Genomic DNA, 18,222 nt, shown 5'->3' with positions numbered 1-18,222 from the left:
TTTGTATCAGTGTGGCAGCCATGGAGCTGACCCACTCAGATATCCTTTCAAAAACACCTGCTGTGGGAAGCACAGATGACTGACACCTTTCAACTGCCATACTTTTGGATCTACTGTGGAGTTCATAGCATACAATGCCTCCCCGGGCTGCTCCCAGACCATGATTGAACACAGAAGGGATACTAACAGAATCCCATCTAGCACAGCATTGATAAATATACCCATTTCACAGAGAATGAAGTACAGGAGTGGGCCCGTATCCATGAGATCTAATTGCTGTATCATATACTGTACTATTTACATGAAACTGTCCTCACAGAGTACTGGAAAAGCCTACTGAAGTTAACAGCTAAGTCAGCAGCTCAAAGACAATACTTAACAATGATGGTGAACCATCCTTCAGGATATAGTATAGGCACTAAATCAGAGATCTCTGTATGGAACTATGTTTCCAATAGGAAAAATATATGGATCAGGGAACCAAGGGGTGAAAGCAAGAATGATCTCATTTACAATCAATCCCAATGACCCGGGGGGAACATTGTGCTTTACCTCCCACAACTGGGCTGAGCAGAGTTAGAAGTCCTAGTCTTCAAGGTTTTCTTTCTTACCAGGGGGCACAACAGCGGGGATCTATTGAAATATAAGATATTTAGTGGTAGGACACTTTTAACCCTTTGCACCCAGGGGCCAGCAACCAAGGATAATTGACCCTTATTAGCGAGAAGAAATGGGGCTGCTTTCACATAGTAGAGACAAGGAAGAATACTTATGGAGCCCAGGTGATCTACTTGGGTGCCTCCTGGTATTCCCTTGCCCAACGGTACCTGTGAATGGATACACCCAATAACCCCAGACTAAGAAGGGTATGATAACTAAAGTCTACAACCCCTTAGGAATGAATGTTTAAGTCATTATCACCTCTATTGCTCAATTCCCTTTCTCTGGCAATAAGAATATCTTCTTTATCCCTGGTACAGGGAGGGGACCTTCTGTAGGGGAGTTTTACTCCCTCCTTTCAGGAATAAAAAGGGTCAGAGTGCCCTTCCTTCATCTACTGTTTCTCAAGTGCCTTTAACGTAAAATAATCAATATGTCAAAGCAGCATATTTTGCAGTAACATGCTCTGAACTCCTCCTGTCTTGTTACCTTTTTTTGTAAGGTCCAATTGTTCCTCCTGCTCATTTCTGCCCATCTTTGAAATCCTGCCCTCATTCTAGCATTTACCCTCTTGGGTTCAACTCATGGGGTTCTTGCCATATGCATTACATAACTTGTTACTTCCAAAATATGCCCTTTTGTATTGTGAATATCTGTTTAATAGATTTGTCTTATGTCCGCAACTAGACTACAAACTCTTTAAATACTTGACTCATTTGGTAAATATCCACAAATGCATAATTTTAAAAATGCATCATTTTAGATGCTGAAGTCACTGTTGACTGTCACTGCTGTAGTCACTCATACGAACAGTACTGGAGTTAATAAGAACATTATAGTATAATTAAACTGAATGACTGTTATATACTGGGCATAATTCTAAATTTCTTACATATATTATTTAATTCATGACTTTGGTATCATCCTTCATGGTTTTCTTTCTTTCACATCCCATATCAAATCCATCCATTTCAATTGACTCTACCTTGAAAATAGACCTGGACTCCTCCTACTTCTCACCAAATTTACTAGTACCATCCTGGTTCCAGGATCCATCATTTCTCTCCTCATTGCTGCATTAGCCTCCTAATAGATGTGTTCTTAAAAGCTCTAGCTTTTCTTCCTGCCTGGAGCACACCCCTAGTTATACACAGCTAACTGTCCTCTTTTAAGTTGCCTCAATTCTCACCTTCCCAGTAAGTCTTATCTTGCCCTTTAATTCTGCAACTTGCCCTTCGGCCTACTCCGAATCCTCCCTACTTCCTGAATCCTCTCAATCTCTATTTTTTTTTTTCATAGCACTTAGCACTTTTTAACATACTATATAATTTTTTTAACCTGTATATTGTCTGCTCTACCCACCCTATATAAACTCCAGGATAGTGATCCTCGTTTTACTCATGGATGTATCCCAAAGAGCCTAAATCAGTGCCTGGTACATGAGAGGCATTCAATAAATACTTAGTGAATGAATTTGGAAGCTAGATTTTCTTCTTTCTTTTCTCTCTTTCGCCGGCTTCTCAGCTTCTGTACTACGCAAAGGGCCAAACCCCAGGGAGCTTCGAGGTCAGGGGGCTAGTTCCAGACTTAGATTTATAATACAAAGGAAATATAAGGTAAAAAAAAACACTAAAGGGTGCAGTTAGGTTTTTTTGCAGGTGGCTAAGGAAGTAAAGGCAAACTTCCTCTCCCTCTGCACGTTCAAAGTGTTTCAATTTGCGGCAGAAATGACTGAATATTCTCCTACCGAAACAAATCCACGGCCACCGCACTTGGGCTCGGCGACGCCGACCCTGCCCTTCCCAGAGCAGCTTCAGTGCCCTCACTTAGGTGGTCAGGACGTGCCTAAACATCATTCTTTTCTGGGCCAGGAGGTCCCTGTCACAGGGACAAGGCGCCGATGTGGCGCATCCTCCCCGGCCAGGCGTCCGGCAGGCAGTCGCAAGGGTCGCCGCCCCGGGCCAATGACAGGCGGCGAAGCGAACACCCGCGCAAGGCCCCGGGGCGCGTCACGGCGGGCGGCGGCGGCGGCGGCGGCTACGGCCGCAACTTCCCGGCTCCCGCCGTCGCCCGCCGCACGCACGCGCACTGCGCCCAGCATGAGGGTTGCTGCTCTGATCAGGTAACGCGGCGCGGGAGCGGCCTTCCTCCTCCCCTGCCAACCTCTCATCCTTTCCTGCTGACTGGTGGGAGCTGCAGCTACCGCTTTCGGCTGCGCGGTAAAGAGAGTGTTTGTGCGGGAACCGCGTGTCGGGGGGTCCAGCGGCTCCTCCCGGCCACAGGAAGAGGCGGAGTTTTCAGGCCATTGCCCTCCGTGTCCCGCGGCGCTGGACTCGGCGCTGCTCCTATCTCCCTGTCCCCGCCTCTCTGATTTTCTGGCCCTCAAACTTGGATTCACCGGCGGAACTTTAAAACCCACCCATGTCTGGTTTCTCCTGCCAGAGCACTGGTTTCGTTATTCTGACACGGCCCAGGGTCGCATTCTTAAAAAGTGTAATGGACAGTGACGTTTGAGAGCCACGGCTTCAGTTAGTCCTCTTCTGTAGCTCCTTCAGTCTTTCTGCTCGGTCCTTCGGGTCCGCCTTTATCCCCCGAGGCTGTTAATAGCTCCAGGCCCCTCCCACTTAAGGAGGCCACCTCTCCCTCACCAGCTTATGACAAAGGTGTGTTTTACCTTGGGGCTCAAGTACAGGAAAAGGGTCTCTTCCCTCGGGATTAAAATGGAGTTTTAATCAGTTTTATCCTAAATCCAGTTGCTTTTAGATTGACCTATGGTAACATAGTCTATTCCAAAAGAAGTTTGAAATCTATAGTCGCTCATCATATTTAGGTGTCTGAAGTAAGTCCTAAGATAACGTGACTGGCCAGTTTAAATGTTTACATATGCAATCTGTAAACTGAAGCAAAAGTAAACGTAGTACCATTTAAAAGGGAATTTAGACTGCAGTACTTGAAAATTTGATGAGATTTGGACCTGTATAGAATATATGAGATGCACCACAACCATGTTTTCTTTTGTAAGCCCATTGAAGATTTCATAAACTTTTTTGTTCAATGTCCTAGTTAATTGATACAGGCTAACAATAGTGATCTATTAAGAACTCTTGATGTAACATTCTAATCTCTTCTGTAGTGACTGGAATATTCCAATTTATTTTACTTCGATGCCATTTTTAGGACTCTATAACCTCAGAATAATTATTGTTATTCAGCAGATTTTCTTCTGTAAAGTAAGTGATTAATCTCTGACCACTGTGGTCTTCATTTGATCAAATAGACAAGAATAAATAGTAGTCCAGGAAATGAGTAATTCACATCATATGCAATTTGCCAGAAGTTAAACCACTGAAGTAAGTTACACCAACTGAAGATTCAGATCTTGGAAGGAAGGATAGAAGACTGCTGTAAAACATTACAGTAAATATTCAGTAATGTGCATATATTACTCTTGTGATAAAAAAGCAAATTACTTAAAAATGGCAATGTTGGAAAATTCTTGCTAAATTGTAAGATCTGTATAAATGTTAGGAGAATGAATGCTATAAGTATGAATATATAACAATTTATATATATGAATATGAATGCATACATTTATATGAATATACATTTGAATATATATGAATTTAAACTTAAATACAGTGAATCTATTTGTAATATATCTTGTGTGTGTGTGTGTGTATGTGTACTAAAATGAGAGATGGAATATGTTTGTGTGCTCTAAGGAATAAGTGTAATCAAGATTCTCACATATCTTTAGAACATAAAGAACATTATTCTCCTTATACACAAAAGATTGAATTACTCAGTTTCACAGTTGAATGACATACTGAGAATTAGCTAAACCATTCTCCAGTTTTATAATGAAGCGTGTACATTGAGTAACTTTGCTTAGTATACCAGAGTTCGGAACTAAAATTCTAGTCTTTTATAGGATTTCTCACCTAACGTGCTTATGTACTTCGTAATGTTCTGAGAGGTGAGTAAGTTACTCAGCATTTCCCAGACCTTTTGTTCTTACAGTCTTTGTTGGACACTAATGTTCCATAAAACACAGTTTGGGAAATACTGTGGGTTATTTTGGTTTTTTTAAATTTTATTTATTTATTTGAGAGAGAGAGAGAAAGCACGAGCAAGGGGAGTGGCAGGCAGAGGGAGAAGCAGACTCCCTGCTGAGCAGGGAGCCCGATGCAGGGCTTGATTCCAAGACCCTGGGATCATGACCTGAGCCAGAGGCAGACACTTAACCAACTGAGTCACCCAGGCGCCTCTGGGAAATACTATTTTAAAACCATGTTTGAAATTTTAGCATATTTTCAAATGAATTATAAAGCTAAGTTCTGATTGTGGATGTATACCCTTTAATCTTTAATATTCTGAAGAATTAGAATTGTGGTTGTATACCTGTTAATCTTTAGTATTCTAAATATTCTAAAGAATTAGATCATTTTGTCCTGAGAAAATAGAGCAGTGAAGTTCAATAGGGGAAGTTGTGGAAGATGTAATAGGGGACTATCAATCAGAGTCTGAGGAAAGGGAGCATGATGTATAATTTCATTATGCTTCTTGAGATCTCCCCATGAGAAGTTCTGGAATGGTAGTTACTGATTGGATGTAGTAGAGGCAGATAAATGTTGGGAACTAAAATACAAAGCAAAAGGGTCAGCTTCTAGGAAAAGCAGTCTCTTTTTAAAAGTTTCTTGGGCTGTAAGTATATCTGACTATTGCCTGGAGGTACACTTGCAGATTTTAGGCAAAGATTAGAAAGAACGGAAAAGGAGGGGAAAAAAGAGAGGCAATGATAATGAAGGAAGAAATATGTATAGTGAGAAACAATAGATTTTAAACCAAAATAAAGGTTGCCATTCAACCTTGTTATAGATGAAACTACTTGTCTTGACGAAGTGATTTGCCCCTGCCCTCAGGGGATTTGGTCCTAGAATTTAGAAGTTCCTTTCAATCTGTTTAATAGCTCTAAGACTCAAGGCTTATCCTGCCATCATATATACAGTGATGGCTAACGTACTGATTGTACTGATATTTAACTTCAGCAATTTGTTTTCTGTCTCTACAGAATGTGAACCCACCAAGTACATCAAACTTTGTCATTAGATTGGATCTCAGATCTTTAATTTGAGCCTTTCGTTGGTGATGGTGGCCATTTGTTAGATTTCTTATAGTAGATTTCTTACAGTAGTAGAACAGAATAAATTTTTTTCTACTTTTCCATAGAGAATTTCATCTAAGGAATATATATAATATAAAAACGAAATCATTTTTTTAATTTTCAAAGCACTTTGTATATAAAGGAAAGGCACTATTATAAACTGAAGAGTTACCATATTTTGTTTAGAATGCTCTTTGTTAAAATGGCACATAATTTCATAAGCTTTTTATGAGTAGCAACCTCAGGCATTCAGATTCATTTGCTCAATTTGCTTATGCTATGGAAATTACATGTGGTTTTTTTGTATTTTAACTGTATAGCAGTCCCTCAAGTATTTGGAAAAGTTGAATAAATATATTTTGATATCTAATGATTGTATGTTTAATAATGGTCAGTAACCTGATATTTATCTTTTTATTTCTTTTATAGTGGTGGGAAGGATAGCTGTTACAATATGATGCAGTGCATTGCTGCTGGGCATCAGATTGTTGCTTTAGCAAATCTGAGACCAGCTGAAAACCAAGGTAAGTGTATACTTTTATTTGGAAATTCTCTAAATGACTGGAACTCTCAACTTCATAATTGTGTTCTACTGTGTGCAGAATGCAAAGACAAAAATGGAACTAATATATATTTAGCACCTAATTAGATGCTGGGTTCTATGCTAAATGTTTTTTTTTTTTTTTTTTTTTAATTTTTTTTTTTTTTTTGAAAGAGGGAGAGATAGGGAGAGCAGTAACACAAGCAGGGGGAATGGGAGAGAGAGCAGCAGGCTTCTTGCCGAGCAGGGAGCCCGATGCGGGACTCGATCCCAGGACCCTGGGATCATGACCTGAGCCGAAGGCAGACGCTCAACGACTGAGCCACCCAGGCGACCTATGCTAAATGTTTTTAATTGTATATCCTTTATTCTTCATAAGAACTCCTAGAGAGTTTTATTAGACAAGGATACTGAGACTCCTAGTTTTATAAATTTGTCCAAGGTAAATAGCTAGAATAAACTTGCAGAGCTGAGACTTGAACCCTTGAATCTCCTTACTTCAGAGTGTACTGCTGTTCCACATTTCCAAGTGTTGTAACCAACATATAGGTAGATAAGACACAACCTCTAGGAACTTGGGAAATAAGACATACATTGATAAATGATCCATCTTAGATGTAAGCTAAACATGTAAGACTTGAGAGAGGCATAAAGCAACACATTTCCACTTTTTATTTGCCTGTGATAACAAGGACATCCACAGATAATTCACAGATCTCATTTTAGCTGTGTTTTTCACTTTTCTTCCCAGTGAAATTTCCCTCATCAGAAATTTTCCCTGTGTCCTTCTCTGTGTCCAAGTTTCCTCTATGGATAAGGACATGAGTCATATTGGATTAAGAGTCCACCCTAATGATCTCATTTTAACTAATGACATATGCAATGACCCTAGTTCCCAATAAGATCACATTTTGAACTCTGGATGTTAGGATTCAACCTTCAACAATTTCTTTATTTTTTTGAGATCTGATTGACACATAGCATTATATGAGTTTTAGCTGTACAACATAATGATTTGGTATTTGTATATATTGTGAAATGATTACCATAATAAGTATAGTTAACATCTATCACCACACCTGGGTGTACTTTTTTCCCAATTAGAATTTTTTTAAAAAGAAAAATATTCACCAATTTGCCTTTTATACTCTTCTTTTACACCCATATAACTATAGATATTAACTGTTAAAGTATAATAGGGAGAGATTAACACTTGTCTGACTTTATTTAAATTGCTTCTCCACATGGCTCTTCTAGTAAGATCTTTTTATCATCCTCTTTACTCAGCTTTTTTCAAAACCATGCTTTTGCTCTATTGTTATTTTAGGATGAATTAAATGAGTAGTATATGTGAAAACACTAATTAGAGTTCCTGGCATGAAGTAAGCATCCAGTACATTTAGTTGAATCTGAAGCTAGCGCTAAATATGTCCCTTTTTTCTTTCTTTCTTCCTTCCTTCCTCAAGGCTGCCAGTCTGTTGAATTTTTGTTTTTATATCATTTTACAGTTGTTGTCTATTTATTTTGTCTTTGATTTTTATCCCCAAATAGATTGCTTATAAGATTCTTGAAAGGAAGGTCATATCTTCTATGTTTCTTTAATTGCACCTCAGCACTTGGGACAGCTCTGTGCCTCTAGTAGGCATTCACTCAGTTACTGGTGGGCAGATGAATAATGACCTAACCAGAATTAGGCCTGGAAGAGCAAGCAATTATTTCAGTCAGATATTTGAATTTTCTTTCCTTCACAGTTAAGACCCAAGTAATGCTGGAAGTGAAGTGGGAAGATAGAGGTTAGAAATATTTTATAGGAAGAAATAGAAAACGGGTCTTATAGAGGTTAACACATACCCTAGGATTTTGCACTAGGATTTCAATGACGAATAATAATAGCATTTTAGAAATAAGGTGTTTGGAAAATGACCTCCTTTTTCTGACTTTAAATAATAAAGAGAAAACTCTTTGACTAAGGGTGAGTGGGAACTATACTGTAACTTCTATATTATAAAAGAAGAAGCAGAATTTTGTTGTAGGCTTATGTTCTGTTATCAAAGGAAAAAAATTCCCTTATTGCTTGTGGCTAATCAGCCAAGTCGGTTTTTTAAGCTTTCTGTCTGGGAGGTCTTGGTATTTAAAAGGCAGAAGTTTATATAATATATAATACATACAATGATATAATTTCCCTCCCTGGAGTTTTGATTTTGTCTTAAGCTTTTCTACTTGAATTATTATAGTTACTTTGTACTGAATCATTAATGTATAATCTTCCATGTGCTCATGGTTCACAGGCAGGATGGGTAAGATGATAAACAAAGTGTATCTCTAAATTATACCTCAGAATGTATGGAGACATTTACTTAGAATACTGTTAGAAAAAATTCAATAGTAAATGGAATTAAAATATTATGAAGTAAAAGCTGGAAAATCAGCTGAAATTATAGTAATTGTAGTGGAAGAGAATAGATGGCTGTGGGTTAGTAGATGGGAAAGGTTTAGCTAATCTTGATTTAAAGTCAGCAGGAAGTTGGTGATTATTGAATGTTTCATTGATTGACTTCCTTCCCCACCCCCACCCCCCAAGCATGTTGTAAAAGGAACCCTAATGAGGAATGACTGGTAGAGAGGACTTCAGTACGAAACTGGTTAGAGTGAATTCATGGCACTGGGTTTTCAGTGGGTAGTCTGGAAAGGAATTTATTCCCATCAGTGGGGATAATGTGAACTTGTCATAAAATTCACAAAACCGTCTCTTTAAATTTGTAGTAGGAACTTTTGTGGCATGTTAATTGAGGTGCTTCAGGCAAGAGTAGAGCCTTTTGATTTTATTTGATCTCAAACCATTGTTGCAATGTAGATCCCATTAATACAAGTTATTTTGTGGTTAGGACTAAATGGAGCCTTAAAGGAAAATTGTTTTCTAGGTTTTTGAAGTCAGGATAATGTTGTTGGTGGTGGTGGTGTTGTTTTAAGATTTATTTATTTATCCTAGAGAGAGAAAGAGTGAGAGCACAAGCACGTGAGCAGTGGGGGCAGGGGGGGGGGGATTGGGAGAGGGAGAGAGAGAATCCCAAGCAGACTCCCCACTGAGCACCGAGCCCGACAGGGGGCTCAAGACTGAGACTGACAGGAGCTAAAAACAAGAGACAGATGCTCAACCCACTGAGCCACCCAGGCATTCCAGTCAGTAAAATGTTTTAATTATTGTGCTAACATCAGGAGGTTTTATGCTGAGAAGCTCAGAGTTCTTTAAATATATAAATTCAGTTGTATCAATATTCTTTAAAATTAATACATTTAAAGATCCAGTGTAAGTCTGAGATGAGGATAAGCTGAAAGGTTTTTAGGTGACTTTGGCTATATCTTTACTTCCTACTGAGACCAGGAATAGATATGTAATAATAATGCAAGTACATGCAAGCCAGTCTGATGTGTGGATTGGGTTCAGACCTGTAAGCCAAAATGTGATGGCATATGGTGATGGTTTTGATTACAGAAGAGGAGTTGCATATATCTTTTTGAATTAGCATTTTTGTTTTCTTTGGATGAATACCCAGAGGTGGAATTGCTGGATCATATGGTAGTGCTAGTTTTAATTTTTTTAGTAACCTCCGTACTGTTTTCCATGTTAGCTGTATCAATTTACATTTCCACTAGTAGTGTAGGAGGATTCCCTTTTCTCCACATCCTCTCCAACTCTTGTCATTTTTTTAATCTTATTAATAATTGCCATTCTGGCCAGTGTGAAGTGGTCGTTGTGGTTTTGATTTGATTCTCTGATAATTCGTGATGTTTAACATTTTTTCATGTGCCTGTTGGTCACCTCTGTGTCTTCTTTGGAAAAATACCTGTTTAGATCCTCTGACCATTTTTATTTGGATTGTTTGGTTTTTTGTTTTTGTTTTTGCTCTCAAGTTGTATAAGTTCTTTATATATTTTGGCTATTAACCCCTTATTGGATGTATGATTTGCAAATCTTCTATTCAGTAGGTTCCTTTTTCATTTTGTAGATAGTTTCTTTTGCTATGTAGAAGCTTTTTAGATAGGTGTAGTCCCATTTGCTTATTTTTGCTTTTGGAGTCAAATCCAAAAATTCAACGCCAAGACCAATGTCAAAGAACTTACCATCTATGTTTTCTTCTAGAATTATTATGGTTTCAAGTCTTTCATCTATTTTGAGTTCTAATTTGTTCAAATCTTTAATCTATTTTGAATTCATTTTGTATATGGTATATGCAGTTTTATTCTTTTGAAAGTGACTGTCCAGCTTTCTCAACACCATTATTGAAGAGACTATCCTTTCCGCAATGTATATTCTTGGCTCCTTTGTAGTAAAGTAATTGGCCATATATGTATGGGTTTATTTGTGGACTCACTGTTCTTTTCCACTGCTCTATGTGTCTGTTTTTATGCCAATACCATATTGTTTTGATTATTATAGCTCTGTAGTACAGTTTGAGGTCAAGGAGTTTGACACCACCTTGTTTATTCTTCTTTCTCAAGATTGGTTTGGCCATTCAGGGTCTTTTGTAGTTCCATATAAGTTTTAAAATTATTTGGTGTGGTTCTGTGAAAAATGTCATGGGAATTTTGATAGGTAATGCATTGAATCTATAGATTGCTTTGGTTTAGTGTGGACATCTTAACAATGTTAATTCTTCCAACCCATGAGCATGGAATATCTTTCCATTTATTTGTGTCCTCTTCAGTTTCCTTCACCAGTATCTTTATAGTTTTCAGTTTGCAGGACTTTTACGTCCTTGGTTAGATTTATTCCTAGGCATTTTATTCTTTTTGATGCAATTGTAAATGGAATTGTTTTCTTAATTTCTCTTTTTGGCGGTTTGTCATTAGTGTACAAAAATGTGACAGACTTCTATATAGTGATTTTGTATCCTGCAACTTTTCTGAATTCATTCATTAGTTCTAATAGTTTTTTTATGGAGTCTGTAGGGTTTTCTATATATAGTATCATGTCATCTGCAAATAGTGACAGTTTTACTTCTTCCTAATGTGGACTGTTTTTTCTTGCTTAATTGCTGTGACCAGGGCTTCCAGTACTATGTTGAATAAAGGCGATGAGAGTGGCGGGGTGCCTGGGTGGCTCAGTTGGTTAAGTATCCAACTCTTGGTTTCGGCTCAAGTCATGATCTCATGGGTTGTGGGATCGAGCCCCATGTCAGGCCCTGTGCTCAGTGCAGAGTCTGCTTGAGATTCTCTGTCTCTGCCCCTCTATCTGCTCATGCTCTCTCTCTCTCTCTCTCTCAAATAAATAAAATCTTTTTTAAAGAAGTGATGAGAATGGGTGTCATTGTCTCATTCCAGTCTTAGAGGAAAAGCTTTCAACTTCTCACTCTTGAGTATGATGTTAGCTGAAGTCTTGTCATACATAGCCTTTATTATGTTGAGGTACATTCCCTCTATATCCATTTTGCTGAGAATTTTTATTATAAATGGATGCCAAATTTTGTTAAATGCTTTTTCTGCATCTATTGAGGTGATCATATGATTTTTAGCCTTCATTTGTTAATGTGGTGCCTCATGTTAATTGATTTACAGATGTTGAACTGTCTTACTACCCTGGAGTAAATCCCACTTGATCATGGTGTATGTTCCTGTTAATGCATTGTTGAATTCATTTGGCTAATATTTTGTTGAGGATTTTTGCATCTGTGTTCATTAGGGATATTTGGCCTGTTATTTTCTTGTTTTGTGGTATTCTACTCTGGTTTGTTATCAGGGAAAAGCTGGCCTTATAAAATGAGTTTGAAACTGTTCTTAAGTTTTTTTGGAGGAGTTTGAGAAGGATAGGTATAAAATCTTTTTTGAATGTTTGGTAGAATTCACCAGTGAAACCATTTGGTCCTGGACTTTTGTTTGTTGGGAGGTTTTTTGATTCCTGATTCAATCTCCTTACTAGTTATCAGTCTCTTCAGATTTTCAATTTCTTCATGATTTAGTGTTGGAAGACTGTATGTTTCTAAAAGCATCCATTTCTTCTACATTGCCCAATTTGTTGGCATATAATTGTTCTTAGTAACACCAGTGGTCCTTTGTATTTATGTGGTATCAGTTGTAACATGTCCTCTTTCATTTCTGATTTTATTTATTTGAAGTCCTCTTATTTTCTTGCTGACTCTAGCTAAAGTTTGGTCAATTTTATATTTTCTAAGAACCAGCTCTTAATTTCATTGATCTTCTCTTTTGTCTTTTTAATCTCTATTTCATTTATTTCTGCTCTACTCTGTGTTGTTCCCTTACTTCTAACTTTGGGCTTTGTTTATCCTTTTCCTAGTTCTTTAGATGTTAAGTTAGATGGTCTATTTGAGATTTGTCTTGTTTCTTGAGGTAGACCCGTATTGCTATGAACTACCCTCTAATAACTGCCTTTGCTGCATCCCATAGAAATCTGATTGTTGCATTTCCATTTTCATTTGTCTCAAGGTATTTTTTGACTTCCCCTTTCGTTTCTTTATTGACCTATTAGTTCAGTAGCATGTTGTTTAATCTCCACATACTTGTGATTTTTCCAGTTTTCTTCTTGTAATTGATTTCTAGTTTTCATACTGTTGTGGTCAGAGAATATGCCTGATATTATTTCAGACTTCTTAAATTTATTGTATTTTTTGTGGCCTAATATGAGATCTATCCTGGAGAATGTTCTGTGTGCACTTGAGAAGAATGTGTGTATTCTGCTGCTTTTGGATGGGATGTTCTGTGTAAAATACCAAGTCCATCTGGTCTTATGTGTCATTTAAGACTGATGTTTCCTTGTTGATTTTTCTCTCTGGATGATCTATTTATTGATATAAGTAGGGGTATTAAAGTTCTCTACTATTATTGTATTGCTGTTAATTCCTCCTTTTGATCTGGCAATATTTGATCTGGTAATATTTATATAATTAGGTGCTTCTCTGTTGGCACACAAATACTTATAAATTTTATATCATCTTTTTGGATTGACCCTTTTCTCATTGTATGATGCTCTTTGTCTTTTGTTACTGTCTTTGTTTTAAAGTCTATTTTGTCAGATACAAGTATAGCAATACCACTTTTCTTTTTGTTTCCATTTGCATGGAATATCTTTTCCATCCCTTGATTTTCATTGTGTGTGTGTCCTTAGATCTAAAGTTAGTCTCTTGGGGCGCCTGGGTGGCTCAGTCATGAAGCGTCTGCCTTTGGCTCAGGTCATGATTCCAGGGTCCTGGGATTGAGCCCTGCATCGGGCTCCCTGCTCCGTGGGAAGCCTGCTTCTCCCTCTCCCACTCCTCCTGCTTGTGTTCCCTCTCTCACTGTGTCTCTCTTTGTCAAATAAATAATATCTTTAAAAAAAAAAATAGTCTCTTTTAGGCAAAAGAGATGAGTCTTGTGATTTCCTTTTTTTTTTTTAAATAAATCCATTCAGTCACGCTATGTCTTTTGATTGGAAAATGTGGTCCATTTATATTTAAAGTAATTATTGATAGGTATATAACATATTGTCATTTTGTTAAGTTTCCTGTCTTTTTGTTGTTTCTCTCTGTTAATTTCTTCTTTTCTTGCCGTCTTCCCTTTTGGTTTAATGCCTTTTTTTAGCATTATGTTTAGATTCCTTTCTTATTATTTTTTGTGTATCTACTATAGGTTTTTGGTTTTTGGTTTTTGGTTGTTTTTGGTTGAGTTTCATATATACATAACAGTCTATATATAGCAGTCTGTTTTAAGTTGATAGCAACTTTAATTTGAATGCATTCTAAAAGCTACAATCCCTCCCCCACATTTTATGTTTTTAATATTATATTGTACATCTTTTAATTTTGTATATCCCTTAACTGACTATTGCAATTATAGTTAATTTTTCTACTTTTGCTCTTTAGCCTTTAAGCTGATTTTATAAGTGGTTAATTTACTACCTTTACTATTTATTTGCCTTAACCCATTAGATTTTTACTTGCATATGTGTTCTAGTTATTAGATAGTGCCCTTTCTTTATACCCGAAGAAGTCCCTTTAAAATTTCCTATAAGGCCAGTTTAGTGGTGGTAAACTCCTTTAGTCTTTCTTGTCTGGAAAACTCGTTATCTCTCCTTCAATTCTGAATGATAATTTTGCTAGGTAGATTATTCTTGGTTGGAAGTTTTGTTTTGTTTCCCTTTCAGCACTTTGAGTAGATTATAAACCCTCTTCTGGCCTGCAAATTTTCTGCTGAAAAATCAGCTGATAGTCTTATGGGGGGGCAGGGGTTCCCTTGTATGTAACTAGTAGCTTTTTTTCTTGCTGCTTTTAATATTCTCTATCTTTACCTTTTGATATTTTAATTATAATGTATCTTGGTATGGATTTTTTGGGGTTCATCTTATTTGGAACTCTCTTTGCTTTCTGGACTTGGATGTCTGTTTCCTCAGGTTAGGGAAGTTTTCAGCCATTATTTCTTCAATAAGCTTTCTGCTTCTTTCTCTCTTCTCCTTCTAGCACCTCAGTAATGTGAATGTTACTACCCTTAATGTTGTGTCGTAAGTCACTATCTTCACTTAATTTTTTTTTTTCTTTTTACTGCTCTTTTTGGGTGAGTTCCATTGTTTTGTCTTGAAGCTCACTGATCTCTTTTTCTACTTTGTCTGGTCTGCTATTAAACCCCTGTAATGTATTTTTCAATTCAGTTATTGTATTCTTCAGCTCTGTGACTTCTGTTTGGTACTTTCTTATATTTTCTGCCTCATTGTTGAAGTTTCACTGTGCTCATCCATTCTTCTCTTGAGTTCAGTGAACATCTTTATGCATACTGCTTTGAACTCTTAATCACGTGAATTAACTCCACTTCATTAGGATGTTTTTCTGATGTTTTTTCTTGTTCTTTAATTTGGAACATATTCCTCTATTTTCTCATTTTGCTTTACTCTCTGTGTTTGTTTCTGTGTATTAGATGAAACAGCTACCTCTTCCAATCTTTAAGGAATTGGTAAGGAATGGGTAAAGTCATGGGCATGCCCCACCCTCAGTGCTCTTTCCTGGCCTTGGTAAATCCACGGGTGAGCCCCAGCTCCAGTGCTCTTTTCCTGCATTGCCAAAGCTGTGGGCATGTCCCACCCCAGTGTTCCGCCCACATCTTGCTAAAGCCATGAGTGTGCTCTGCACCCAGCACTCTTCCCCTGCATCACTAAAACCCTCAGCACTCTCCTGCAGCCTCGCTAAAGCTGGCCTTCTGTAGGAGATGAACCTTGTTGTTCTGCTTTGCCCTAGGTCTTGGTTGTCTCATGAACTTTTGTGATTGTTTAAGTAGACTGATTTATTCTTGATAAGTCCCCATTGTTGAAGGTGTGCCAAGACCTGTCAGTGTTCCAAACAGAGTGATCTCAGTCAAGACCTCGTTTCAGGCTGACTGGAAACAGATTCTCAGGCAGCAGCTTTTAAAGAATGCAAATAGATACATTTCTGTGGGACTACAAGTGTAAACTCTGCTGCCAGACCATGAGATCTGGAGGTGTCCCCTGGTCAACAGTTACAAAAAGCAGGGCTTCGGACAAGTGTATACACTTCTTTCCGGGAGGTACCAGTGAGCTGTGACAAGGCCAGGGGAAGGCCCAAAGAAGGTATTTCCCTGCCTTTGGTCCCTGAGAGCACCTCTGTAATCTCTAGATATGTGACTAACATGAAGCCTATTCCACAGGTTGAAACTCCAGGACAAGTAGATGGGCCTTTTTCACAGGCAGACTTGATTGCTGTCTGTGCAGTGCTGTGGGTTTGGAACCTGTGCAGAACTGTCTTTCTGATTTTTATAGTCCTGTGGGGCCCAGCAACAGAAACCCCTCTGCTACCAGGTTGGGTGATCAAGGGGTATCCCTCGTGTGGACTGTGCTTGATGGCCAGCTTTAGCGAGGCTGCAGGAGAGTGCTGAGGGTTTTAGTGATGCAGGGGAAGAGCGCTGGGTGCAGAGCACACTCATGGCTTTAGCAAGATGTGGGCGGAACACTGGGGTGGGACATGCCCACAGCTTTGGCAATGCAGGAAAAGAGCACTGGAGCTGGGGCTCACCCGTGGATTTACCAAGGCCAGGAAAGAGCACTGAGGGTGGGGCATGCCCATGACTTTACCCATGTAGGAGAAAAGTGTTGGGGGCCAGACACCTGCACTTGCCACCAGTACTAGCAAGGTAGAGAGAGATGGAGAGTGGGAAAAATGATGCTCTCCATCTCCAAAGAAAGTCCCCACTTGTCCCTGCTCCTTCAGCAGACACTTTTACATTAGCAAATGAATCTTCACGTATAATCCAGTCATTTCTCAAACTGCTGACTTTGTGCTGGGTCCTGGGAGGAGTGAATCATTGCACAAGCTCCTCAAAAGGAGTATCTCAAATCCCTGCAGTCCCCCAGTCCTCCTGGGTGTATGCCCCATTGGTTTTCAAAGCCAGATGTTTGGGGGGGCCTTGTCTTTCCAGTGCAGGTCCTACAGGGTTAGGGTGTCAGATGGCATAAACCCCAAGAGAGGCTTCAGTATTGTGAGATCCCTCCCTGTTGTAGGTCACTACTAGGGTTTGGGGTGAGATCGAGTCTCTGCTTCTGCCACCCACCTTGATGTGGCCCTTTTATCCCTTGTTGTGGAGGGGGCTGTTCAGCTAGAATCAACAGGAATTATTCCATATGTAACTGTAGTTTTGGTATATCTGAGGAAGGAGGTGAGTTCGTGTTCTTTTTACGCAGCCATCTTTGACTGCCTTATAATTTAAATATTTTTATATGTCTTGTTTGAAATACTGAATATAAAATATATCAAGAGCATGTGATTTATTTTTACAAATATTTGTCACTTGTTAACCAAGTAGCTATTTAGTTAAAAAAGGTTTTTTTCCTACAACTCTAGATGTCTTTGTAAATAACCTTGAATGATTTGAGAAACATTTATGTAATAAAATCTTTAATTGAGTAAACTAATTAAAATTTATTGGCTATATTATTCTCTTTAAACATTTATTGTATATAGTTTTAAACATTTATATGTATTTGTAATTAGCAGTAGAGATGACTAGAGCTGATGTGAACTGGATGCAGCTATGGACAAATGTGCAACTCTTCCACTTTATTTCACTTCATAAATGCAGAGAGATATAGTGTAGTAAGTCTCCAAGCAGTAAAACTCAGATGAACTTTCAAATCTCCTTTCTTTTTCACTCTGTTTTACTGATTATTTCCACTTTTATTGTTGCAGTGGGGTCAGATGAACTGGATAGCTACATGTATCAGACAGTGGGTCATCACGCCATTGATTTGTATGCAGAAGCGATGGCTCTTCCCCTCTACCGCCGCACCATAAGAGGAAGGAGTGTGGATACAGGACGAGTGTACACCAAATGTGAAGGTGATGAGGTTGAAGATCTCTATGAGCTTTTGAAACTTGTTAAGGTATGCCTAGTGACCAATTACATCAACTGAATTATTTAGTAATAATTAACAACTGTTAATCCCATTAACTGAATTATTTAGTAATAAATAGTTAGCAACTGTTAGTGTTCCAACTATTCTTTGAAAAGATATTTTGTCTTTTTGGATGAAAAGAAAACTTACTATGTCTTTATATTAAGTACTATTTAAAAACAAAACTTTTGGTATTGTTTGGCATTCAGGATTGTCAGATGATATTTAAGTTTTCCTTAGGATTTTGTAGCTGATGAAATTTTAATCTTTTTTTAAGCAAATATTTATTGAATGCCTACTATGTGTATGGTATATAGTTCTAGGCACTGGAGATAGGGCAATGAACAGATCAGACAAAGCCTTGTTCTGCTGGAGCTTACTTTCCAGTGGAAGCAAACAGACGGTAGACAGACAAGCAAATCATATGCTTGGTGGTAAAGAGTATTATGGAGAAGAATGAAACAGTCAAGGTGA

At 38.2% G+C, this 18,222-nt stretch overlaps 1 protein-coding gene across 3 annotated transcripts in view; it reads left to right on the top strand.

Annotated features, from left to right (window-relative positions):
* Positions 1–2,710: 2,710 nt before the first annotated feature.
* Positions 2,711–18,222, top strand: part of DPH6 (diphthamine biosynthesis 6) — a 183,024-nt gene continuing 167,512 nt past the window's right edge. For all 3 annotated transcript variants that reach the window (XM_021695530.1, XM_021695529.2, XM_021695531.1), the window contains exons 1-3: positions 2,711–2,782; positions 6,254–6,348; positions 17,543–17,736. In XM_021695530.1, the coding sequence (XP_021551205.1) occupies positions 2,760–2,782; positions 6,254–6,348; positions 17,543–17,736 (312 nt within the window). In that variant the 5' untranslated portion in view covers positions 2,711–2,759. The remainder of the gene's footprint in view (positions 2,783–6,253; positions 6,349–17,542; positions 17,737–18,222) is intronic.

The sequence above is a fragment of the Neomonachus schauinslandi genome, chromosome 9 (genome assembly GCF_002201575.2).
Source record: "Neomonachus schauinslandi chromosome 9, ASM220157v2, whole genome shotgun sequence".
Lineage (NCBI taxonomy): Eukaryota > Metazoa > Chordata > Mammalia > Carnivora > Phocidae > Neomonachus > Neomonachus schauinslandi.
This window is presented reverse-complemented; position numbering and strand designations above follow the sequence as displayed.